Source organism: Osmia bicornis, chromosome 3, assembly GCF_907164935.1.
Source record: "Osmia bicornis bicornis chromosome 3, iOsmBic2.1, whole genome shotgun sequence".
In the NCBI taxonomy this organism is placed as follows: domain Eukaryota; kingdom Metazoa; phylum Arthropoda; class Insecta; order Hymenoptera; family Megachilidae; genus Osmia; species Osmia bicornis.
The window spans coordinates 5,078,831-5,105,070 of NC_060218.1; the positions used below are offsets into that span (position 1 = coordinate 5,078,831).

The 26,240-nt window shown below is 34.0% G+C and overlaps 1 protein-coding gene across 13 annotated transcripts; it reads left to right on the forward strand.

The window, feature by feature from the left end:
- Nucleotides 1–784: 784 nt before the first annotated feature.
- On the forward strand, nucleotides 785–25,924 carry LOC114871930 (heterogeneous nuclear ribonucleoprotein R). Of its 13 annotated transcripts, none has more exons than XR_006829290.1 (12): nucleotides 785–1,170; nucleotides 3,650–4,035; nucleotides 4,136–4,243; nucleotides 4,379–4,555; nucleotides 5,852–5,987; nucleotides 11,161–11,366; nucleotides 11,492–11,641; nucleotides 12,161–12,306; nucleotides 12,410–12,525; nucleotides 15,089–15,237; nucleotides 18,271–18,818; nucleotides 19,907–19,923. XR_006829290.1 is itself a non-coding variant. In XM_029178573.2 (12 exons), the coding sequence occupies exons 2-12, from the start codon at nucleotides 3,652–3,654 to the stop codon at nucleotides 21,318–21,320; spliced, it is 1,986 nt and encodes a 661-aa protein (XP_029034406.1). In that variant the 5' UTR covers nucleotides 785–1,170; nucleotides 3,650–3,651; the 3' UTR covers nucleotides 21,321–25,924. The 13 variants fall into 13 exon arrangements, 11 of the variants coding, with proteins under 11 accessions (XP_029034406.1, XP_029034417.1, XP_029034427.1 ...); XR_006829291.1 differs by lacking the exon at nucleotides 19,907–19,923 and having other exon boundaries at nucleotides 18,271–18,543; nucleotides 18,648–18,818; XM_029178573.2 differs by lacking the exon at nucleotides 18,271–18,818 and adding an exon at nucleotides 21,073–25,924 and having other exon boundaries at nucleotides 19,907–20,072.
- The last annotated feature ends 316 nt before the right edge of the window (nucleotides 25,925–26,240 follow it).

Consider the following 26,240-nt stretch of genomic DNA (forward strand, 5'->3'; position numbering starts at 1 on the left):
TATTATAGGGGTATAAAATTTTGATAAACAAGCATTTCAAATTATTTTCTTGTCCATTGCTTATACATTTTAACTTGTATTAAGTTAAATAATATAAAATAACAATGAAATATAATATTTTAATATATGTACAATTACATTACAATTTAATAATTATAATTTACATATGTACCTATGTATATGGTTGGCTATATTTACATAAATATCGTACAGTATCTGTATAAATATGTATCCATTTATCGTTATCATTATTATAATCATATCGTGTTTTGGAGTGTACATACATTTTTGGCAAAAACATTTTTGTTCTACATAATAATATTTCTTGGTGCTGCTTATATATTTAGCAGTTGCAGAATTGGATAAACGATATTTTTTACGTATTATCCGATACTACGTGCATACGTACCTATGCATACATAAGTATTTACATACACATGTCCAACGATGAGTAATACCTGTGTTAATTATTAAAATATAGTCGTTGTTTTGTCAAATCTTGAAAGCAATACAACGTAAAGATATAAATTGTAAATAACACGATTAAAACTAAACGAAGTAAACTGCACGTTTTATTGCAAAAAAAAAAATTATGTGAATTTCGAAAGATATACTACGAGGCCGAAGAAAAGTTGGGACGAACCTGAATAAGGCGGGGCTCGCATATACCGCGAAGAGAGGTAAGCGGTTGAATCGGATTGGATTGGGGCGCAACTAGCAAGCAAGCAAGCAAGCGAGAAAACTGGTTTGGTTTTGTGAGGCTTGCACCACTGCATCGTTCTTTCAACGAGACAGTCCAATTTATGCATTACGGCTATGTAGGCACTACACGATATCAAAACGCTGCGCCCGGGCTTACTCCACTTATCGTCACTATCATTGCAATATTATTGGAACTTTGCAAGTGCCTACAAGACTAAATTCACTCATTACATTTCAGTTAATACAATAAAGTGTTTATAATTTGTAACACATATTAAAACACAGTGGAATACAACGCGAAAGTGAAGCGAAATAAACGCAAGTTCTCGTACTCGTATTAACATTGATTCTATCTCTAATATGAATTTTGTATCAGTTAAAAGCTTGTGACTGTTTTGTGCCGTATCTAGTGCTTCGTTTTACAATTTGTTTAAAATTAATACTGTGAAGATTTCAAATTTCATACAGGTACAACATTTTTATATTGTTTAATTGTACACATCGTATTCTTGCAATATCAATGAAAGTTTATTTTTTCATCTTAAACATGTACTTATACTCACATTTATGTATATTTTGTAACGTTGTCTTATGTGAGAGGTTATTGTATTTGGTCACCAACCGTTTAATGTTTCTAAAAGCTATATATTTAACTTTTCTATTTTTAATTATGGTAGAGGAAGTAGTACTGTGTAATAATTTTACAATATACAGGAGAACATCAATCATGAAATATCGTTATAATGTCTAATTATGGTAATAACAGCGTATTATAACTGAATAGGTTGCATTAGAATCACATTCAACGTTTTTTCCTTGTGAGGTTCGAGGTTATAAAATAGTCGTGTTTCTGTTTATCGTATTTTAGTAATAAGGACAAAAAACAGTTAATCAGTGTGACTTTTCATTTTTTATACTTCATCTTGTAACATTGGTGTTCACGTGAAATAGTAAACCAAATTATTTAATTTATAGTTAAAAGGAATATAGGTATTTTTTTTTAAATTTCGTTAATAAAACGTGCAAAAATTGAATAGAACAATATGAAAGTTCGTTACGTAGAATGTACTACATGTGTGTGTATATGCACTATTTTGTTCTTGAAGTGATCTGTTAAAGTTGATATTGCCATGTCAAAGATAAATTGCAAAAATTGGTAATTATTAGAAACAAAGAAGTTACTATGACGGCAGTAGTTTAAATTTGCATACAAAAAAAATTTACGTAATATGCTATATGCACGATTCAATTACGAGATTCGTTATTTTATGAATGCATGTTGCATGGTCAACTTTTTCCTTTAAGCTTTTTGCATGAACCAATCAGAATTCGCGAATGTGTCTTAAAAGAAAATGGCTAACTCGCCATGTCGCTGGGTTCGAGCGTATCTTTGCGCGTCGTTTTGTGAACCCCGTAGTCTGCAATCACGTTGACGTCTGTCGCCATTTCCTCGCAGGAGGATTCTGTTCATTTACCTACTTTCTAAGGTATATATAATTTTTCTTGTTGCAAGTTTTGTGAATATATTTTATTATCGTATTTTTTTTTGGTAATACATTAATAAGCGCGAGTGAAAATTCGTCGGTTGGTATGTTAGATGTTGATGTTGTGACGAGTGTAGAAGTGCATCGCATTCTTCAAGAAATATGGATGCAGCACCATTGCCGGCCGGCAAGCTATACGCATAAAATTTTAATTACACATTTCTGAAAGTTTAATTAGAGGATTGTACATTTAAATTTATTAATTTAATTTTTCGATTGCAGTAATATAAAGTTACCATATTTTTAGATATATATTGTTCAGTGATAATATTCTTTATTGTATTTTATATTTGAAATCGATGCAAAATGTCATTAGTAATGTGTTGACGGAGTTTTATAAAAATCTTTCTGCTCATCATTCTTTTATTTTTTTATTTATTACATGATTTCTGATATTTCAAATGTCATGTGAGCTATTCATTAACGCGGGAAATTACACGGATTGTGTATTACATACGGAATGCTTAAGTCCAGATTTCTGTAGAGAACGTGTCTTGCTTCTTTCTTTTATATATTACATTTATGTAGATAAATATTTTTAAAAATCTCGATTTCTTGTAAATCGTTTCTTATTATTTTAATTCTCTGTTTCTTTTTTTCTTCATTTTGTCTTCTGTTTTTCATCATTCGTCTTATTCTTCGTTTTTTCCTTTTTATTATTTCTCTTTTTTCATTTTGTCTTCTTTGTATAGCTTTCTCTTTCTTTTGTGTTTGACTTTGTTAATTGCATATTTCTTTCTTACAGTATCTACTGTTCAGTGTTTAATGTAAAAGTTTTTTTGCTGAAAGAGTTGTAGTAAATTCTGGCTTTATTAAATCACAAAATTGCATAAGAATTGGTAACTGCATTATTAAGAAAACTTTAAAATGAAATAAAGACGGTTTTATATTTTTTTAATAAAAAGAAAAGCAGTTGAAAATACTTGATGACCGTCAGTAATGTTTTTGCTGCCTTGTAATTTATATTCAGTATATTAAATTTGTCAATGTTTTTAATGGAATAGTTATAATATTTTATTGTTTAAAGTTAACTAGAATAAAATAGAAACAAAAAGATATTTCTCACGAGTGTTATAAATATTACATTAACCTGTTGCTGTCAAAATACATATTGGTGCATAGTTTGAAAGTAAAAGGTTAACCGCAAGAAACATAAACAGATACATTCTGATCATCACAAAGACTTTTAAGTGGACTATTGCTTAATATATATAATTATTAGGATTAGATTATTGGTTTTGTATATAGATAAAATTGCTTGTAATCTACATGTATAGTTGTAAATTGGTCCAATAGCAAAGCCTTAAGAATATTGTATATTGTTTCATTTCTGATACAATTTCCTTCTCTTTGTTTAATTTAAGTATTATATTTATATATTAAATTAAAATGATTTATTTCAGCTATGGCAGAAGGGAATGGAGAGATAAAAATGGAAGAGAAGCAATCTAAGGAGGAAATGGAATATGTAGAAAGAACAGAAGACTATGCAAAATTAATTCAATATGGATTGGATGAAAAAGTAGCTGCTAAACTGGATGAAATTTATAAGACAGGAAAGTTAGCTCATGTAGATCTGGATGCAAGAGCATTGGATGCGTTAAAGGAATTTCCTGTAGAGGGTGCATTAAATGTACTCATACAATTTCTTGAATCTAATTTAGAGCATGTATCAAATAAATCTGCATATCTTTGCGGTGTAATGAAAACGTACAGACAAAAAAGTCGAGGTGGACAAGGTACTGGTACCAGCACGACTCCAAAAGCACCAGACGAGGATAAAATAAAAGTAAACTTATATTTTGTTAATTCAACATTTTTACTGCTACATGTGTGAAATTGTTATTTAAGTTATGTGAAAGGTACAGAAGCAAACGATAATGTTTTAGATGATTCTTGAACGAACTGGGTATCCATTGGATGTGACAACAGGGCAAAGAAAATATGGAGGACCTCCTCCAAATTGGGAAGGTCCAACACCAGGAACTGGTTGCGAGGTAAAGTATAAAATGTTGTTATTTGACTCACTACAGTACATATTTCTTTTGTTTTTAATGTAGTAATTTACAAGGATGTTTTCGTTAACCGTCGATTTTATTCTTTCATTAACCATCTTTCTGTTTTTATGAAAGGTGTTCTGTGGAAAAATTCCAAAAGATATGTACGAAGATGAATTGATTCCATTATTTGAAAAATGTGGAAAAATTTGGGATTTGAGATTAATGATGGATCCAATGGCAGGTTGCAACAGGGGATATGCATTTATTACTTTTACTAATAGGGAAGCAGCACAACAAGCTGTTAAAGAGGTATGTAGACATTTTCCAATATCTTTATTATCATGTAGGTACATGTTTGTGAAGCGTATACATTCTGTTATCCTAGTTTCTGATATATTGTTATGAACATGTCAGATCCCTTCATTCTTTTTTTTTTATGAAATTTTTTAGAAATGTTACAAAATTGTTATTGCTACCAAAATAAGTAGACTTTCGAAATGTTTAAATCTGTTATTAAATACTTTTTTCCTTCGTCTCTCATCTTTTATTTAAACAGTTAGTTTACCAAAATTTGATTGTCTATTATAATAATACTTAACTAAAACCAAACAGCAGTGAAATTTTCAGCCTCCTAAATACTATGTTATATCTCTAATATTTATTATTTTATTCGGTAAATTTTATGAATCCAGCTCTATGATACTAAGTGTCTTCCTTTTTGTTTATTTTTATTTTACATTAAACATTTCGAATCACTTTTTTCATACTTCCCATGTGGCTTGTTCTATGTTGTGACTTGCGTTTTCTTTTCACTTTCCTTTATTATTATTATTATTATTTATTTATTTATTTATTATCATTCTATTTTTTGTTTCGGTAGCTTTAACGCAATCGTTTTAGTATTGTTTCACTAATAATAAAAAATAATTTAAGATTCAATGTCTCTAGTTAGGAACAATCCACATATTTGTCTTATACATATACATGTACATATACATCCACCTGCCCGCCCAGCCAACCAACCAACCAACCACCTACCCACCCACCCACCTATTCACACACACAAACAGCCATTTATACATACGTAGATACATCAACACATATATACCTACATACCTACATACATTAATGATACCCTGGATAAGTTTCTTTTTCCAGCTCTCCTCTTTGCTCAGTGGGCAAAATTGGGAGTGGAGAACCTTTCAAAACATTGACGGTGAAAAAAAGAGAAAAAGAAAAAAAAATATATATATAAAAGTCTCGTGTGGTCTAATTGGTTAGGGGTATATTTACCTAATTGGTTGACTTTTCATTGGACAGTGACAATTTTTGTAACAAAATTTTGAAAATTGGTAGGCTTAAAATTTGTTTACAGGAACACATGATACGTGAACGCCGGTTTCCTATATTGTGAAGACTCGAGCGACAAAGCGCATGCCACTTTCTCGCTTTTATGGAACCAGGCCTTTGTTAACTGATTCACTAAATTGCATATTTTGAAAAAAAATTTTTTCCTAAATTTATTCTGTTTATTGCAATTACATACAATGTGGAATATCTGATTGGAACAATATTAGGCATGTGTCTGTTTTCTTCATCCCACAGCTCGATAATCACGAAATAAAACCCGGCAAGAATCTGAAAGTAAACATTAGCGTTCCTAATCTACGACTTTTCGTGGGGAACATACCAAAGTCAAAAGGCAAAGAGGAGATCTTGGAGGAATTTGGTAAATTAACAGGTAAAGTGAATTCGAGGCGTGTGTACCTACCTATCTACCTATACCTACCTGTTTACCTGTATTTTTGTAATTTAAGAGTGGTAGCTTTTAAGTAGTGGTTGTAGATGGTATGGAATTTATGGAGAAAAATTATTCAAGGAAAAAAAGCAAAATGAACGATCGCGCGTGCGATCGTGCGATGTGCGATTACCTATAGCACCTTCAGTTCTGGTCAGTCTCCTTGCCTCTCGGTTTATTAGTGAACAGTAACACCTCTCTGGTCCAAATCTTCTTTTCCTCACATATTTAGGTTGAGTTATGAGTTATTCGCTTTTCACTTTTATATTCATTGTATTCCCAAATTTCTTTTTTTCCAACTCAATTTCTCTTTTTTAATCTTTCCTATTACCTTCAATTTCCTTTTCTCTTAGTTCTCACCAACTGTCATTGTCGTTCTTACTGCCACTGCCATTGTCACCTGGAATAATCGTCACCACTGTCACTGTCGTTTTCACACACATCTGTTACATTCTCGTATAATACATAATATCGTCACCATATTCACAAGTTACCACTGGTATCATTAATATATCGTCACTACAATCCAACGTTAATTCTAATATTTTATTGCATACATACATACATTCGCGTATGCACGTGTACTTCTTAATAATATTTTCATCATATCATATAATATTTTACCGTATTATATCGTACCATGAATACACACATCGTATACAAATAGACGTATATAAATACCGCGCGCGCACGTGCCAAATTTCATCCGAATTCTCCCGATCTTTTTACGGTCGATCGATGGGTCGATCGTATACCGATTTTGCAAAACGATTACGTTTTCTTTTATTGCCATTGATTATGCAAAAAGGAGACGTAATGACTGAAAGAGAAAATGTGGAAGCTACATAGTAACATAATAACGCTATAAAAAAAAACAAAAAAACAAAAGAAAAGTAGAACGTAGTGAAAATACATAATGTAACGAACAAAAGAAAAAGAAGAGAAAAAACTGTCGTATTCTCTGATTACGATATTTAACGATACGCTATACGCGCGATTCATGACTGGGCCTCGAGCATGAGGGTATGGGAGATCTGCGTGGACCGCTGGGGCGTTTGGCTCGCTAACAAACGGACAGGCACTCCCATCCATCTACCTATCACCCATCCACCTAATCAACCAACCAACCAACCAATCAATCAATCAATCAGTTATTGACCTATCCATCCACCTAGTCATTAACTATGTATATTTACTCTTTTTTTTTTTTTTTTTTTTTCTTCTCATTTTCCATAATCCATCAACAACTATAGCTTGCCCTGTTCCTTTGTACAATACAAACATCCCTGAAGGTCGCTTCACGAATCCCATGTTCAGACAGCCAATAAGCAGGTGAAATTATAAAAGGCAAGCTTAATTGGCACTCTCCTTCCACATTATTCTTACAGCTGAATGATTATGAGATTCGGAAAGGGAAAAAGATTGGTGTTACCGTATCTTATAACAATCATCGCTTGTTTGTGGGAAATATTCCAAAGAATCGAGACCGAGATGACTTGTTCGAAGAATTTACAAAGCACGCACGTAAGTTGACAATTGTCCTTAAATCAGCAACAAGCAGTAACCGAAGGAAGTTCGATGGGAAAGATGGTGGGAACCAGAATCTTAATCTCTTAGCGATACGTACCGGCTGATTGTTTTTTTTTTTTCCTTTTTTAATTCCATATTAAGCAGAGGTGTCAGGTGGGTTAATCTCTTAGCCCTCTTGCATCGTTTATCAATTAGGAAAATTTATTTTCGAAGTGGTATAGATATATATATATATATAATACAATACACAGTGCAAGACCTTTTTCATATCCACAAAACCATTTCGCACGTAATCTCGCAACGAAATCTCCCAACGATAGTTTCTTTCATTTCCTTAAGTAAATGATATTTCGCATAACGATCTCATCGATTTTTTATGGTTTCATTGATCTTTAGACAAATAGCTTGACAAATAGATACATAATATTCTCGTACACTCTTACTCCACGATCAAAGACTGCTCGATTTTATTATAGTATCGTATAGTTTCGTATTGTTTCTTGTTGTAACTATATTTTTGTTCTTTTTTTTCTTTTTAAGGTTCAACATTTTAACACTCCTTCCACCTATTTTTGTATATTCTTTTTCTAATAATTTCCTAGCACTTTTTTTTTTTCTTTTTTAACTATTTCATTACCAAAAAGAACTGTTTCACGCGTTCGTCTCTCTTTCAAATACATTTTTCTACTAACTTGGTGATTCCATAAGATTCTGTGTCGTTAGCAGAGAAGCTTCTTGTTCGAATTCATTGATATTCAGTTTAAATTAGTGAAACGTTGATCGTACACGCGTAAAGAGAAGTATTTCGGGTGTGTCAATGAAATATCCATAGAACGATGCTTTTTGCTCTCTATACACAATAACTAAGTTTTTTTTACCGTCAACTTGGTCAATTTCTCAGATATTTGTTATCGAAAAAATGGCAAGGATCGATCGGGGAGTAATTAAGCGAATGTTAGTGGTATTTCTCACATGTTTTATGTGTGTTTTGCATAGCATTCTTGCATGTAATAAATAAAGTCTGGACTCAGAGAGGAGATAAGGGTTGAATGAAAAACGAAATGTTACTGGCACATTTCATCGTCGAGTTGTTAAAAGTTTCACGAAAAAGAAAAGAAAGATAGAAACATTAAATATTAACGCGGCAATTGATTGTAAATGATTGCTGTAGAACGATGAACCGATATTTTTTCCTTCTTCTTTTTTTTTTTTTTATTTGTTTTTTTTCCTTCTGAACATATTACGGGCAGAAATTCATTGCTATCGAATGCCTTGTATTTCTGTGATACGCGTGTGTGTACGTGTTGCGTGTGCGCACGTGCGTGTACGAATACACGTACATATATAGTCATAGTCATAGTTATAGACATAGACATAGGCATATGAACCGGCTTTTAAACTGAGAGGAAGGAGAGGAGAACTATTTTTTATAGGGAAAAAAAAGAAAAATAATGATAATCCAAGTATGTTATTATAAGAGAAAAGTAATTGTTTGAATGTTTGTGCTAATGGTCTTTTCTTTTTATTTATTTATTTATTTATTATTTAATTAATTAATTCAATCAGTCATTCATTCATTCATTCATTCATTCATTCAATCAGTCATTCATTCACTCATTCATTCATCCATTCGTTCGTTCATTCGATTCGATTTGTTTATCTGTTTATTGTTTGATTTTGTTTTTTGTTTCTCTTTTTTTTGCCTTTTTTTTTTGTTAATCGTGAGAACAGGTTGGTTATCGTATTATCGGTCGTACATATAGAGTAATATTTGTTCGAACGAACTACAATTTAACAGTATATTGGTCCTTTGTGTACTTGTAATTTAATCGTTTCTCACTGCATGTCAATTCTAATAGCATGAGAGTACCATAATAACGATAGCCTCTTGTATTTGCTGTCGTGTGTCAGCAAGCCAGGGTAATGAACATTATCATTGAAACAGAGTTTGCAGATACTTCGACATAGTGTGACGAATCGAAATAATATTACGGAATTCACCGACGAATTACTTATTCAGCACTGTTTTATCAAATGAAAACCATGAATCATTAATCTTTTTTTAATAACATTTCATTCTCATATTCAGTTTACCCTCGCATATTACAGTGCATTTTCTGTACTTTCTTCTTTTCTTCCTTTTTATTTCGCTCAATTTTAATTTCCACATTTTTTTATTTAAATTAATTATATATTTTCTTCTCTATGTTTTTATGTTCTTTAATATATCATTTTAACAAGATGTAAATTGTTCACTTACAATTACTTAGGACAACGATGAATGCTTTGAAAGATGATATATTATCATCTTTGGTTTATATTTATTAATAACAATTGTTTAACGCTAGTTTTAAATTGAATTTTTACACTTTGAAAGAAAGAAAGGAAGGAAGAAAGAAAGAAAAAGAAACAATATATACGTATATTTTTATTTGCATCTTAATTATATACGTATGTATATGTTACATGGATCCATTGAAAAGTTAATGAAAATTAGCAGCTATTGCTAGATTTTTGCGAGTGAACGCGTGTTTATTCGAATGGTAGGGTGGAGAGAAAGGTGTTGGGGTAGAAGGGAGGAGAAACATAGGCATACACACGTAGATATAAATATACGATACAGTGTTGTGTGTTTTACCTTGTACGGTTTAAGAATAAATTTTTCTTACAACACGACGAGTACTTGAAAAACGAAAAACCCACTGTGGGGTGGGAAATTTGACAACTTTTCGTTTATGTATATGTCGTTGATTCGTGTTTTGTCTTTCATGGTTGAACACCTTTTTTTTTTAACTGGGTGAAGACCTCTGGTATATGCATTTTGGATTCATTGAAAAGATCCAAAAATTTCTACATTTGCAGTATAAAAATACGAAACAAGCATATTCGAATACTACTCGAATGAAATTATTTTCATAGTAAAGCCTTGTTACTTTTTACTTTTTCTTTCCCCTTTTTGTTGTTGTTGTTCTTGTTGTTTTAATTAACATTTTAATATTATCATCAATGTTGTTTACTTAGAGAAAAATATTAAAACACATATGCAACATCGACGATTTTCATATAAAGTAGTTGAATTAGCAACAAGTTAGACAATGATTTTACTACGTGTTCAGTTTTTCTTGTTTTTGTCCTTCCCTCACCTCTCTTTCTCTCTCTTACATTATTTCAAGCATAATAGCGTATCATAATCAAAAACATTTTCTAAACACATTAACATGTTGGAAGAAAGTGAAATTTAGCTGGCATTATGTACAATTCTTTCTTTTTTTTATTTTTTATTTTTCTTGTTCGTTTACTTCATTACGTTTTAGTATCACTCAATATAGTTGCTTATACTTACGTGTGTATGTGTGTATATACATATATGCACGCACGCGCACGCACGCACACTTATAAAGATACATTTTGACAAATTTTATTTCTCTCCTTTCTTTTGTTTTGCGTCTTTTTTTCGTTGTCATTTATCTCTTCTTTTTTTTTTTTCTTTATTCTTTCTTATTCCGTAGATGTATATATTCGGTATTCGGTTCATTGTTACGACGAATATTACTGATCCTGTTTTGTCTAATTGTTCATTGTATAGCTGGCCTGACGGAGGTGATTATCTACAGTTCGCCGGACGATAAGAAGAAAAACAGAGGCTTTTGCTTCTTAGAGTATGAATCTCACAAAGCTGCTTCTTTGGCGAAGCGAAGACTGAGCACTGGCCGAATCAAGGTGTGGGGCTGCGATATTATAGTCGATTGGGCTGATCCTCAAGAGGAACCTGACGAACAGACAATGTCCAAAGTAAATGACAAAAATCAAGTTGAACGAAAACACTTTCACCTCCTGTCTTTCAGCTTTCAATTTTATCTCGAGAAACTGATCAATCGAATGTTTAATTTTTAATTAAATTATCTATGCTTTTTCAGGTACGTGTGTTATATGTGAAGAACTTGACGCAAGATTGCTCGGAGGAGAAATTAAAAGAGTGTTTTGAACAGTACGGTAATATCGAAAGAGTGAAAAAAATCAAAGACTATGCTTTTGTACATTTCGAAGAAAGGGATAATGCTGTTAAGGTAAGAAACCTGTAAATGGTACCTGTCTTTTTCGTTTGATATCCAAAATTCCCAAAGTATCGTATTATCCTAGAGTACTCTGTTAACCCGTTGCTTAATCAACCCTTTACATATCGTATCACCGGTTGCACTAACATTACGTGCAATTAACCCTTATCGGACGCTAGCTTTGTACATGATTCTTGCTAGATAGTTTCGAAACGATACGTCTCGTCACCTCACACGTACCATACGAACGCAGCGACAAAATACTTTTAAGGGTTGAAACCTAGCCAGTGTATAGGGCATTAGGTGGTAAACCACCGTTGATAGAAAGAACATTGAATAATTCCGTTAGGTATAGAGATAAGCGTGTCGCGATGCTTGATACTTGAGAGGAAACGGAAGAACATCGGGGGGTTCTTGTTGCTTTGGCATCTTCTAAACGTATTCTTGCGATCATTCATGAGACTAAACGGTTATTACAATCTCAGCGTGGGTGTACGTGTGCGTCTGCGTTTACACGAGCATATGTTACAGGCAATGAACGAATTAAATGGAAAAGAGATCGGAGGCTCTCATATAGAAGTATCTCTGGCGAAACCACCATCCGATAAAAAGAAAAAGGAGGAGATGCTTCGTGCCAGAGAACGAAGAATGTTTCAAATGTTACAAGGTCGTAGCGGGTGAGTTGCGATAATTACATTTCCTGTTAGAAGTTATCCCTCTTAATACCAGTGATCTGTAGCCAATAGTTTGGTTCGTTATAGCAACAGTTTTCTATTACAGAGGTTCCCCGTCGCATCCGAGCATGATGGGAGGACCGATGCCAATTCGAGGACCTGGTCAGGGTCCTCGAGGTACTGGTGCAGGTATGCGAGGACAGATGGGACGAGGTGATTATGGTAAGTATTGGTCAGCTTGTTTTCTTTTTCGCGGTTCGTTGGTTTTCTTATGCCCATCCGTACATAATATACGGATGTTATTTATTTGTATTTGATTATTTAATCACTTAATCATTTAATTGTTTAATCGTTTAATCATTTAATACAAACTCACGTTTTTAACGGTACATCTACAGATATGAAACGCGTATTATTTTCCTATTAAATTAACCCGCTGTTTTCGATTACAGTCAGCTGTCTTCATATTTAGGCTTAGACCATAACTTTTGAACATATACGCTTCGATCAGTATTTTATTCCTTTTTTCTGTTTGTTATCATATTCTTGTTAATTTCATTGACTTGCAATTCATTGATGACGCGTTAGATTAAAATGCCCGTAATTACAAGTTTATTTATTAAGATACGTACTTTTGTTTCGATTAAACGTGAAACGATGAAAATAAAACACAAATTTATCGATCGCGGAACGAGGCAATTACATACATCAATCGAAGGATTTGATTATCGTGCACTTGTATAAATTTCATTCCAGATTTTAAACACTAATATTTCATTTTTCAGATTAAAGTAAATATTAAACCATTTATAGATCATTTACACGAATATCGTTATGGTAATGTTATATGACATAGATATCCCGCATGCTTATGGGGATTTTTCACTATCTCACTACATACCTTGGCTTACGCGCATGACACGTATACACGAGAAATTTTATTTACAAGTCGTAAAGTGTATCTAAAAATAACTTTATACCTTTAATATTGCAGTCACGTTAGTGTCATTATCCTTTTCTTCTAAACCTTGATCAGAACCAAACGATTCCATTATTCGACCTTATTGTCGTTTCTGGGCTCATATAAAAAATTACTTGTATAGAAATTAACTTAATAAATTCGTTTGTGGAAAGGAAAGAAAAGGATGATTTAAAAAAAAAAGAAAATTAGCTAAATATGATGGAAATTTCATACTGATTTTTAAAAAAGAAGACAGTCGGGTACGAAGCGTTTCAGGTATAGATTTTGTAAATTGAATCTCGCGTCATATCGGAAGGTTGTAGTGAGAAAGTGCTCGGATAATGGAATACTTTCTCTTTTTCTTTTTCTTTTTTTCTCTTTTTTTTTTTTAATTCATTGTTAACGTGTCAATAGAGCCAAGTTAAATTTGGTCTGAGCCTATGATTATCGCGTGTTCACTTATTAATCGTTTCTTTCTTTATTATTTTAATAATATTTTAATTATTATTATTGGTAATAAACTTATATTTAATTTTCGAGTAAAGTACAGCAAGTTTGTGAAAGTATGAATTAAGAAAAACAAAAATTCTCCTGTATTTTCATACATATGCAGGATTATGCATATGTATGTAACATTATGACCTAGCGTTATTACAGTAAGAGCACCTTGTTGCCTTACCACTACCACTTCCTGTGACACCTTTTTTCTTTTACATATATATATATATATAAACTTATTTTTTATCACAATGAATAATTGCATGCGTACTGTTTGTTTTGTATTTATGTACTATTGGTGCCCAAAAATGAGAATTTAGTTCGTGGCAGTGTGTAATCGCACACGCGTTGCCCACGAAGAGGATATTTTTTTTTCCTCCTTTTCTCTCTTCATTTTTTTATGTTGTTTGTTCTATTCCGTTTTACGTAAGCGTGTGTACTTTGTTGATTTTGTATGCATCATAAATTCATACAATTTGATTTCAGCTCTCATGGAAATAGGTAAGATGCGAATTGAATTAAGAGTGGAACACGTAGTAAAGCGTATGATTTATTAGTAGACAATTTGTACTTTCTTTCCTATTTTAAAAATACAACATACCCATTGTGCAAAATACGCTGACGGATCATCGAAAATTGTGCATAAAGGTGAAATGTGAATTGTACAAAATTTTGACGAACAGCTTAATCATTCCGCGAACACTCGTATACGTATCAAAAGTAATGTATTATTATTATTATATCGGTCAGCTGATCGAATTTCTGGTGTGAATCTGTGGATGCAATGTTATGTTTTTTCATAAGTAGCGCAAATATCGCGAAAAATTTAAAAACCGAAGAACATCGATTGAAAAGTTCCAAAGTTTTCAATGATCCAGACGAAGCGTAGGGTTAAATAAAATCAGGATACGTGATGGTGGTAGGGTAATTTACACAGATTTTTCTTCGCAGTATCGTATAATTACATGTTCAAAATCTACTAATCTCCTATTTTTTTTTTTTTCATAATGATTTCAATTAAACTGTTTTTATTAGTACCTACATATATGATTGCGAGGTAAAAATCACAGCATAATTGAAATACGTACCTACATTTTTTGCTCTTTATTTTCTTTTTCTTTTTTGTTGATTTCCTTTCATTGGATTTTTCAAAACCATCTTTTCCCGGCATGCCTTTTCTTATTGCAAAAACAGAAAACAAGAACAAAACAAAACAAAAAAAAACCAAAAAAAAAAAATGAAAACACAAGTATTAGTTTTGAATAAGTTGTCAATTGGATATATCGTGGCTAAATTTGGGTCTATTTGTAATGTGTGTTTTTATAGATTATGATTACGACTATTACGGTTATGGGGATTATCGAGGTGGCTACAGTGATCCATATTACGATGACTATTATCGATACGAAGATTACTATTTCGATTACGCGCCGCCTCCGCCACCTGCCAGAGGGAGAGGCAGGCAGCCTCAACCGGTGGGTCGCCTTTTTTAATGGTTCTAAAAAAAAGTCGTTTCCGTTCTTCAAATATTATTATTAATTTCTTCCCTTTTTTTTCAAATTTTTTTTTTTTTAATTCTTAAATAAATATTTGTGTATGTATGCGTATGTGCTGTATATGCGTATACATATATATATGTATGTATGTATGTACGTACGTACGCGCCATACATGCGTATACATGTATGTATATACATGTATACACACATTAGCAGTAATTTGACTGTGGCACAGTGTTCGTGGAATGTTCCCGAGTTTTGTCGTACGATCCACTTCTAGATTTTCCAAAAAAAAAAAAAAAAAATAAAACCTACCCATATTTTCTTCTCTTTTCTTTTATTGTTCTTATTATTTTTTTTTTTCTCCAAATCGTTTAATAAGGGTGTGCATTAATTTTTTTTGATTAACTGCTAATCAAACTAAGACGTTCAGGTATATATGTGTACATAATAATTTAGAAGCGTGCTTCGCTACATACGTTATTATCATTTCACGCGAGCTGCTATCTTAACATTTACGACACGTGTGCTACTACCTGTCACGAATGCGTATATCTGGACGAATACGTGCCTGAAATGTTTGCGTAGATGCGCGAGTAATTGCTTTAATGTTCTTCCATTTTTTTTTTTTTTTTTTTCTATTCATCGTTTACATCCAGGCTCAGGCCTAAAGCAGACTCTCAATTACATTATTAGTTGTACATGAGTCCTTCCTCCCCCTGCACCACTCGTAAAACAATAAGAAATTCAATAAAAAATTTTTGAACTACTGAAATGAAATTAATCGTGTTTACACACACACAAAAGAAAAGATAAAACTTATTCAGATAAAAGTATTTCTGTTCGTATGTATGATCACTACTCTGTGTGGAATACGTGGATATTTTCTTAGAATAAATGTGTTGATGAACGATCGAACTAAAGAAAGAAAGAAAGAGGGAAAGTAAGAAGGAGAATTAGAAGTTACGTGTGTACCGTATTGAAAAACCCCAATGTATTATGTGGTGTATATGTTTCACTAATTCCATCGCTTACACTAACGGTATCCCGTGAAACCGAACACATTGCCACTTTCAAATTACTTGCTAATCATATCTGAGCCATGGTAGACCCATTCTAAATTTTTTTCAATGAAAATACAGCCGGGAAAAGCTATTAGAACATTCGAAAATAAGAGAGAAATGGAAAAGTCGGAAAACAAAACAAAAAATACCAAAAATATAACAGCGAAGCGGATATTAACGTAATTCGGAGGGACGATAGAAGATTAAAACGGGGTTTTCAACTCTCTCTCTCTCCCCCGTTTTCTCCCTTTTTCCAACAAGAAAAACAAAATAAGGTTACGCATTTATGGTACTGTAGGTCTTTTCCTACCATTTACCCATCATAGTTGTTGGTCATTTGGAGAATAACGAAGTTGTAGGCTGAAAGTATCAATAGAGAATATCCTATTGTGTGTGCGTTTTTTTATGTACCTGGTATATATATATATACACGCGTATATGCACATACTGGGTGGAAGTAAGATAGTGAGGTCATTGAAACACCTGTAGCACGAGGATGATAAATGAATTATTGAATATAGATGATATCGATGGATCGATTGACTTTGAAAACATCCATTGGGTAGTTTCCAATTTGAACGAGAATTACTTTGCAGATCACCTGCCCATACCTCGGCCAATGCGTAAACGTACCTCACAGTATTCCGCCAAGTATATACATATGTTGGTGTACATGATATTTCTATGTACGTATCTATGTATATATACGTATATGTATGCGTATACGTGTACACATTTATGAGTACATAACGTACATTATGAAAACGTAAAAAGCAATTGCGGCATGTTTGAAATTTCTGTTATCTTTCTCAGAGCGACGTACGTCTCGTGGCTCGGATATGATACAGATATATATGTATATATCTTAAGTTGCAGAATTATTCAGATATCGTAAGAGGATATTGGACCTTTTGCGCATTTGATAATAACGTTAGTTTGATAAACTAACTAATCGATGATTTAATTGATGGTCCAATGTATGGATAAATAAATATATGATAGACGTATAGACGCGCGCCTGTAGGTAGGTAGATAGGTAGATAGGTAAATAGGTAGATAGGTAAAAAGAAAACAGGTAAACGGGTGAATGTATGGGTGAATGAATTGATCAGTTTATTGATTAACTGATTGATTGATCGATTTTTGTACGAGTGGATAGATCGATTATTCGATCGGTTGATTGCGACTGTCGTTTCATTTCCTACTTTTACTATTATTAACGCACAGGAATGTGTGGATGTTAATATTGTCCTCTCTTGATATTCTGTTAATGCTTGTATATGTTTGGAAGAATCGAGATGCCGTTGTTTCCGAGTCGAATTCGTCTAACGTGATTGTTTCCGGTTGAACGCATTTGTCATCGTTTTGTACTTCTTATTTTTATACATCTTATTATTCGTTATTATGAGAAGTAGATAACCCGTTGAAATAATTTTATTTCGATCGACGTATTGCTCTCGATATGCATCGCTTTGGTCGTAGTTGTTAGAACGTTTTGCATTCGTTCGTTGTATGTGCTAAGCTGGTTCTTTAGTTGAGAATCAGTTGTAAACGAGTATCGTTTGTGTCGATGGTCTTTTAATCATATTTTGGTTAACGTTTCTGGTTATCATTTGTTACGCTAGATATTGTCATATGTGTTATTTCTATTGTGAAATTATATGTAAAGTAGTTACGTTGATTTTCACGACAATTCGTTTGTTTCTTATTAAGTGAAAATTGAATACGTTATTATGCGTATTCTGTTAATTTGAGAATATTACAACAACTTGAGAAGGTAGGTTGGCAGGTGGATTTTCAAATGGATAGATGGTTGAACGAATGAATAGATGAATGAATGGATGGATGGACGGATGACTTAGATAGATTAGATCTTGCGATAGATTCCTGAGTTAACAAATACACTTTCAGTTTCGATTTAGTATTACATAGGTTTACAATTGCAGGAAGGAAAGTTAATCGTGGCTGTTTCGAGAAAACATACTGGTATAGAGAAGAGTTGCCTAGGTTGTTGTTAAAAACGGCAAACATAATATGGTGACGATTTATGTCACCTCTGTCCATAATATTTCCATACCGAAACGTGTCTCATTATGTAAATTTACTATATGATGTGGTAACGGAGAACTGACATAAGGAAAGAGCAACGATCTGCTAGTTCCTACTGGTCATTATGTAGTATATATTGCTAAAGATTTTGGCGACTGTTGCTTGCTTAGGTGTGTAAAATACCGCTTATGCTTTAATATATCCTGCTGTAATGTTGCGCCGCTTATATTTGAAATTTTGACTTGTTGAATTTATTTAATTTTTTTTTTTCTAGCTGAAAGTGCAGTAGGTTGTGTCGCTTAAAAATGTTCCTTCGCCATCCCAATACAATTCGCTTTCCGCTTTAACTATATATTGGGTAATTCTGCTAATACTTTTGCTGACTGTAAAAAAAAAGAGAAAAAGGACAAGCAAACAAAACGTGATTAGTAAAATTTGGTTTTAGGTAATTCCTTCTGTTGCACTGATCTTTCTTTCATACTTATAAACGCACATATGTGTATACATATCGACACGTATACACGCACGCCCGCACGCACTTACACGAAACATTACCCCTTCCGTTTACTATTCCCTTTATTTTCATTTCCTCGTACAATACGTATCATCCGTTTGCCTATCCTGTTCCTTCTAATCATACGTATACAATATACATACATAACAAGAAATAGTATAAATATATATATATATATCTACATACATAATACATAATATACGTACATAGGTGCATAAGTGCAACACGTATATACGTACATCGACGAGTATCGAAGAATTGTTTCGGTAAGCTTTTAACTGTGTATCGATAAAAACGATTCTCTTAATCACACTTATCGTTAGTGCAGAAGTACAGCGATGCTTTTGGTCAATTTCAGCGGCAGGAGTTTATTCCTGTTGTTACGTTTAAGTAACCGAAGTAAATCAGGTGAGTAACGAAAGTTTTCTCTTAGTTTTCTTTCCATAAAAAAAAATGATGTCTGTGCTTATCGATGTACCGAATAACGCGTGCAATGTGTTTTGTGTACGTGTATGTTTTTTGCATTTATGCACGTACGTATATTGCTGCACATAGTTCATACGTGTACATACGTACGGAGGTACGTATGTCGTATAATGTACTCTTCCACAAATACACATACCATTTCTACACATGTATGAATATATATATATATAATAATTAATTCATTTATTTATAATGAATATAAAATGTATATATATATATATATATACACATTAAGTTCGGAAGGTTACAAAGGTTCGGTTCTGTATATATTTACGAACGGAACGTTTGCCATTGATATAACATTCATGTTACAATTAGGGTTTATTTATCGATAGGTGATACGTTAGCAAACGATAGTAATGTATCGCGATATAGAAAGTAAGCGGAGGGCTGTTGACAAGAACACGATTAAAAAAAAGCATGATTTAAAGAAAAAGAAAAAAAGAAAAGAAAAAGTTAGACACGCGTAAACGGCGGTAGGAATGTAATAATTATCAGAAAAGGTAACGATTGGGTGTGTGTTATTTGGCCAGGCTGGACGTGGTCGTGGAGTAGTCCCGCGTGGCCGAATCGGTGGCCCGCAAGTCCGTGGGCCAGTCAGGGGGGGACGCAACCCCGCAACTTCAGGGGCCCGTGGGGTCCAGCGGCTGTCCGCTCGTGGGGGGGTCCGCGCCAAGGGAAGTTTACCAGGTGAGGATGGTCTGTATCTCCACAATAAATCAAACATTTTTTTATATATTATTATTAATATAACTACCACTATTATTATTATTATTACCACCGTTTTGCTTTGTCTTACCACCGTTCGCTTTCGCACGATTCTCGTTTCTTTCACTTTTTCTATATATACTTTCTCTCTTAGTATCATCGTACTTTCGCGTTATTCGCTTTACCACACCGAGACGTAGATGTTCTTATTCGTTTTCAATATTAATTCTTTCCATCTTCTTTCTATTTTCTCCTTGTTTTCATTCGGGCATCCTATTTGGCAAATTTTCTATTACGCGTCGGCAGTTGTAGCAATGCTATCTCTACTTAATATCTCTACCTGGTGTGCTTCTGACGTCGTATTTTACTTGGTAGAGTGTTAACGCTTGATCTATTCCATTAAAACTGTCAATTTCGTTTCTCGGCGATAATTAGATTATTCGATCACACGTACTGCAACGTCGATAGGTGTTTGTAATCGATTAGCCAATTCTCATCTACCGGAATCTCTGACTCGTCTGATCGATCTATAGTGGATTCAAGTACTTTGATGTCGTATTCTCGTTTCTCCTTTCGCGTTTCTCGTAATAAGTTGAATCGTTACAATGTACGAGAATGAATCTTTCTTTCCATTAAGGTGGATACTTATTCTAGTCCATCCTTGTACTTTTCTATTTTGTATCGATTCCTCTAACGATTCGGTTCTTTCTTTCGAGACGATATTATCAATCTTCTTAACGTTCCTTTCGCGATACGGTGTCGCGTTTATCGATTCGTTATCCGCTTTTCGTTCGACACGAATTATCGAGACAGACGGTTGTGCAGGTAACGTGATTTCGCTCGGTGAACGATTCGGTCGCAAGTAAACGGTGGCGATGGAAGAAAAGATATTCCGGTGATTTTGGCAGTAGAGGAGAAAGCGATTATTCTGACGATTATCTCCCGGATAGCAATTGTGACGGAGGTTTTGTTTGCTTCTTTTGTACAGCAGGTAAACGAAAATTTGACGGGGGTCACCAGAACCAGGGGGAATCTAAGCGTCGCTTCCAGAGCAACTGGGGAAACCAACCCCTCGCTCAGCAACCACTGGGCAATGCGTACGGATTGGCGAGTGTGAATGGTGGCAGTGGTGGTGGTGGCGGCGGTGACATTGGATTTGGAGGCAGGACCGCTACGCTCGGCGGTATTTCCAGTGACGACCACGAGTGGTATCAAGACTCTTACCAATCGTGGAGCTAACTTCTGCAAGTTTGTGAGTGAACACGCACGCACGTACGTAAACACGCACGCACGCACGCACGAACGAACGAACGAACAAACAAACAAATGACGGATAAACTATGAGAAAAGCGATAAAAAGCAACGGAAAACCAACTGAACTAAACTTAAAAAAATTATATATATATATATATATATATACATATATATATAAAAAAAAAGGTAATATAATTGTGAAAGAAGAGCGAGGAGCGCATAATAAGCGATAGAAGAAATGATTACGGTAGAGAAAGATTTGAAACGAAGGAGGATATAATCCACTTATATATATATATATGCTATTTATTATATCGATCTGGTAATTGTACATGTTTTCGTACGTATTCAGTCATCGGATGGACAAGACAAGTAGGAAAAAAAAAAAATATGCGTAAAGCGTCGTGCGCTCGGCGTCACCACCATCGCCCGCTATTGTTGTGATTATGTATACAGTGATGTGCCACTGGGACTAATTATTACATCGGAGTGACCACCCAACAACCCACCCCGTACTACTATTATTATTATTATTATTATTATTGCTATTATTATTATTATAATTATAATAATAATTATTATTATTATTAATGTTATTATACATATACGTATATGTATGCATATATATGCGTGTGAATGTGGGATGTGTGCGTTCTGTCTATATACGTGAATGTTTTATATACATCGTATGTATGAACATTACATATAATGTATATATCGCATACGCGGATAGGCAAACGCATATACAGCCTCGTATGATCCTGTGTATGTACGCCTCTGAGAGTACATGCGAGCATGTATGGTACGTATGGATGTATGTCGGACGTTGTACGGATGCATGTCCGCGTATATATGAATGCATATATGTATATTAATTTTTAAGTACTACTACATTGTCACATTGTTTACTGCCAAGTGATACACGAAGATCAGCGATGTTGACGTTAGGATTGTGATGGCTTGTACTAATTAAGAGAAATCAGTGAAGCCTGCGATTTTATTATTGCTGCGGTTCAGTGTTGCAAGTATACGTGTGTAAGAGAACGCGTGTGTGTGCGTGTGTGTGTGAGCGTAAAGGATAGCGATCGAAGGAAGAGAAAAGGAATCGATAGTAAAGTTTAAGATAAAAGTATAGACGAAAGAACTCGAGTAACCAGGGAATTTAGTGTAATGATATAATGGAAGTGGACGACGGTGGACGACGGCAGACGATACGGGAAAGAAAGGCGATGCAAGAAAGTTAAGGAAGAATGAATGGCGGTAGTAGGATGTTGCGATAGAGTTGTGACGCGTGAATGAGATATTGCAAGTATCGATATAGTGATAAATTTGAATAATTTTTGTAAGGTTGAGGAAGGTGGAACTGCGCGTGTACGTTTTATGCTGCGCGTGCGCATACTTGCGCACGCATACGCGCATGCGTACACGCGGCCGTGCGCGAATGTACGGTGTGTCGTGTATGCGTGGAGCGCGCCAAGCGCCGCTAGACCTTCTATTGTTGGTCTATAATGTGTACAGTCAGTGAAACTATTATTATTATTAAGGGTCAGGCGGGTTTTATGGAAGTAGGAACTGAAAGGTTTAGGAATCAACGGTTCTGCAGACATTTATCGCATTCGATCGGTTATAATTACGAAATAACGCGTCAGACGGAAGAACGAAACTTTAATCGAGACAAAATTGTTTGTTAAGTACCGCGCATATGTGTAATATTTGTTTTTTTTTTTTCTTTTTTTTCGGTGGTAGTGTTACAAGAGCGGAAATTAGTCGAAATTTTAAATGATGTTTGTTGTTTCTTTGCTTCTTCGTGTTCTTTTTTTCTTTCTTTTCTTTTCCTTTTCTTTTTTTTTTTTAAATCTGAGAACGAAACAAAGAACCGTTGAATACATACAAACGAGTGTACGGGATGAATAGAAAAAAAAAGCATAGCTTATATGTTTCGTTTTCCTTTTTTTCTTTTTAAATCTTAAAATTTTACTTTCAAAATTTTTATGTTACGTTTCATCGCGTGATTCGTGCAACGCTAATGCGCGCTCGCGCAAATCTTTTTAGATAACGACTGACTACTGAAATTTGATAATGATAGTCACGGATTGATTTAGGATGTGTAAAGTAAACGCAACGTTTACAAATGCATGAACGCATACAGCACACATTTTGAGTGTTGACTCGTTGTTATTGTTAGCCTGTTAGTTAATTAGTAAGAGTTGTAAGTGCGGGCTTATAGTTGGTCCCTGTCCCTGGAGCCCAGACACCCCCCTGTTCTGGAGAATATTTGAAAAGGAAATATAAGCAGAAGCTTGATACCATTTTACACGCAAACCCCCCAAACTTATTACGATGAAAAAGGTAGAAAGTTGAACAATTAATGAGAAACATTAAAATTCGTTTGTAACGAAGCGACTGCATATCACCGTATTGTTCTATCGTGTAGCATGAGAAAACGAATCAGCACATACATCGGCTCTGTTTGAATATTACATACATATGAAAAAAAAAAAGAACCAACGTACATAAACACACATACACATGTACAAGTAGATACCAGAAAAATGCAGTTTCATATGGAAGCGATAGAAATTTCAATACGTAAGAAAAATGAAAAACAAAAAAAAAAAAAGAAAACACGAATTCTGTCCACTGAGTTTTGAAACAATCGATTTTCAAGAACGAATAGCTTTGAAAGCGATCGATTAGTTGAAAACTTATCGCATCGATGAGCATTTTGTTACATTATTATTATTATTATTCGCTTTTTACTTAAACTTCATATTTCTTTGCCATCGATACTAATAGCGATGATATGATAACTGTAACATAAAGATCGAAGGCCCCTTACTTTTACTTCCTGTCCCCAGTCATGCGGTCATTGTCTAACGGAAAGAAGCAACCGGGAGTGTGAGCGGGAGAAATAGAAGAAATCGAATTTAAGAGTGAAAGTGATCGATCGGGTGAGAGGGAGAGAAAGAGAGAGAGCGAGTGAGAGGGAGGATGATGGCAAGGATGGTTGGATGGAAGGGAAGAAAAGGGATTGAAGCGAATGAAAGCAAAAGGAAGATAGAAAAAAAGGAGCCAGCAGTTGAAAAAAGAAAAAAACAGAAACCGATATTTTACCTGTACTGGTTAAATATTATTGCCTTTTATTCCTTTAGTCCTCCTCCTCCTCCTCCTCCTCCCCCTTCTCCTCATCTCCTATAAACTCTTCATTATTCACTTACCATATTTTATACCTACCTATTCTACTTACCTACACATGTCCTATTTATAAAATCATACTATCGAGGATATAATAATATTAATATTAACGATACGATAAGGATAATATTGCTAATTATACTGAGTGGATTTTTGTAACACAATAACATTTCAATATAAATTCTGGTTTTCCTTCGAAATTTGTAGTAAAGGAAGATTATATACATATATACGAAGCAGGCAGGCAGGCAGGTAGGAAACAAAGATGCAAGCGAGAAAGAAAGAAAGAAAGAAAGAACGGACGAACGAAAGAAAGAAAGAAAGAAAGAAAGAGAGAAAGAAAGAGGGAAAAAAAGGAAACAAATTCAGCTTGCGGGGGCAAGGAAGCATAACCTGGCAAAAGCAGAGGCAGTTCACGGTGACGAGACTTTAGACTGATCTAGGTACTAGCGTTACGATATTGGCCCTACCCCAGCCTTAAGGTGCCCCAACAATTATATCATTTACCCTCTTTGCGCTATTTTATACTTTGACCGGTGTGTGGCAGCTGGGGTGCCTGGGGGGTTATCGGTCGCATTTAGGATAAAATGCACCACTGTGGCTGACAATGCAGTAGCCACGCGCGCCCTTTTACCCGGTCATTGACCTAATTCGCGGCACACATCCTTGGGAACTTGACTCTTTTTTGGTTGGCCCGTGTCAAGCGGATGTTGTGTGATTTTTGGGTCGCTCAATTTATGTTAATAACGGCCCAAAGATGTGTTTTTTAATTATATATAAAATATATTATATATTATATTCCTGCGAATATGCATTTTGTGACGTGATGTTATATAGCACTAATGAGGAAAACAAATAACAAACGATAAACAAACAAAACAAGCAAACACATAAAACAAAAAAAAAAGGATAAAAAAATATGAACAATTGTGTACGAAAAGAAAATGAAAGAAAAAATGTTTAAAAAAAAAAATAACGAAATACGTAACACTATTCACACGAATATAAACGGTTTATGTTTCTCGCGCCACATGCCACATGTCAGCTCCATGGCTATAAAAAAGAAAAAAAAGTTTCTTACAAATTTCTTACGACCAAATTCTTCTATCGTTAGTAATTGCGTTTTCAGATTATTAATTCTCTTTTTTTTTTTTTTTAATTATTCATCTTCCAATTGCTTTGCTTTTTTTAATTCCCGCAATTTTAAAAGTTGCCCATAATTTTAGTGTGACGTAGTTGAACATAATAATTATCGATGAATTTAAAAACGATGTTGAAACGGTTCCTTTTTTTCGGGCTAGGAGCTTGATTTAAAGTGTCAAAGATTTTTGTGTATGACCAGATGTATTCTACATGTCTCAATAAACAGTTGTATGTGAATTACCTTTCTTAAACGATGCTGTATTTATTTGCACGGTATCGGTGTTTTCGGATATCAACTAACTCCTCGTTACAACTATTAATCTTTCCTTTTTCCACGCTTTCCAGCTTCTCATATTTCATCTTGTTATTATACAAGTAACTGTAACACTATAGAGAAGAAAAGAGAAGTAGGAAGCGGGAATTAAGTAGAAAGCGCGAAAGACCGGGGTGAGAAGTAACATCATTTGCATTCCTTTCCTTTCCCGATATACTTCTTTTAAAAGTGTCTTTTTTTATTTCTTTCGTTCATATATTCAATTATTTATGTATTTCTTCTGAAAAATAATC

What these genes read in the sequence shown, in the direction of transcription:
- LOC114871930 (XM_029178555.2), top strand. Translation starts at nt 3,652, where the DNA reads ATGGCAGAAGGGAATGGAGAGATAAAAATGGAAGAGAAGCAATCTAAG. An exon ending in AGAATTTACAAAGCACGCAC is followed by an intron (nt 7,569 to 11,160) that starts GTAAGTTGACAA and finishes TTCATTGTATAG; the next exon opens with CTGGCCTGACGGAGGTGATT. An exon ending in GAGGCAGGCAGCCTCAACCG is followed by an intron (nt 15,238 to 19,906) that starts GTGGGTCGCCTT and finishes TTATTTGGCCAG; the next exon opens with GCTGGACGTGGTCGTGGAGT.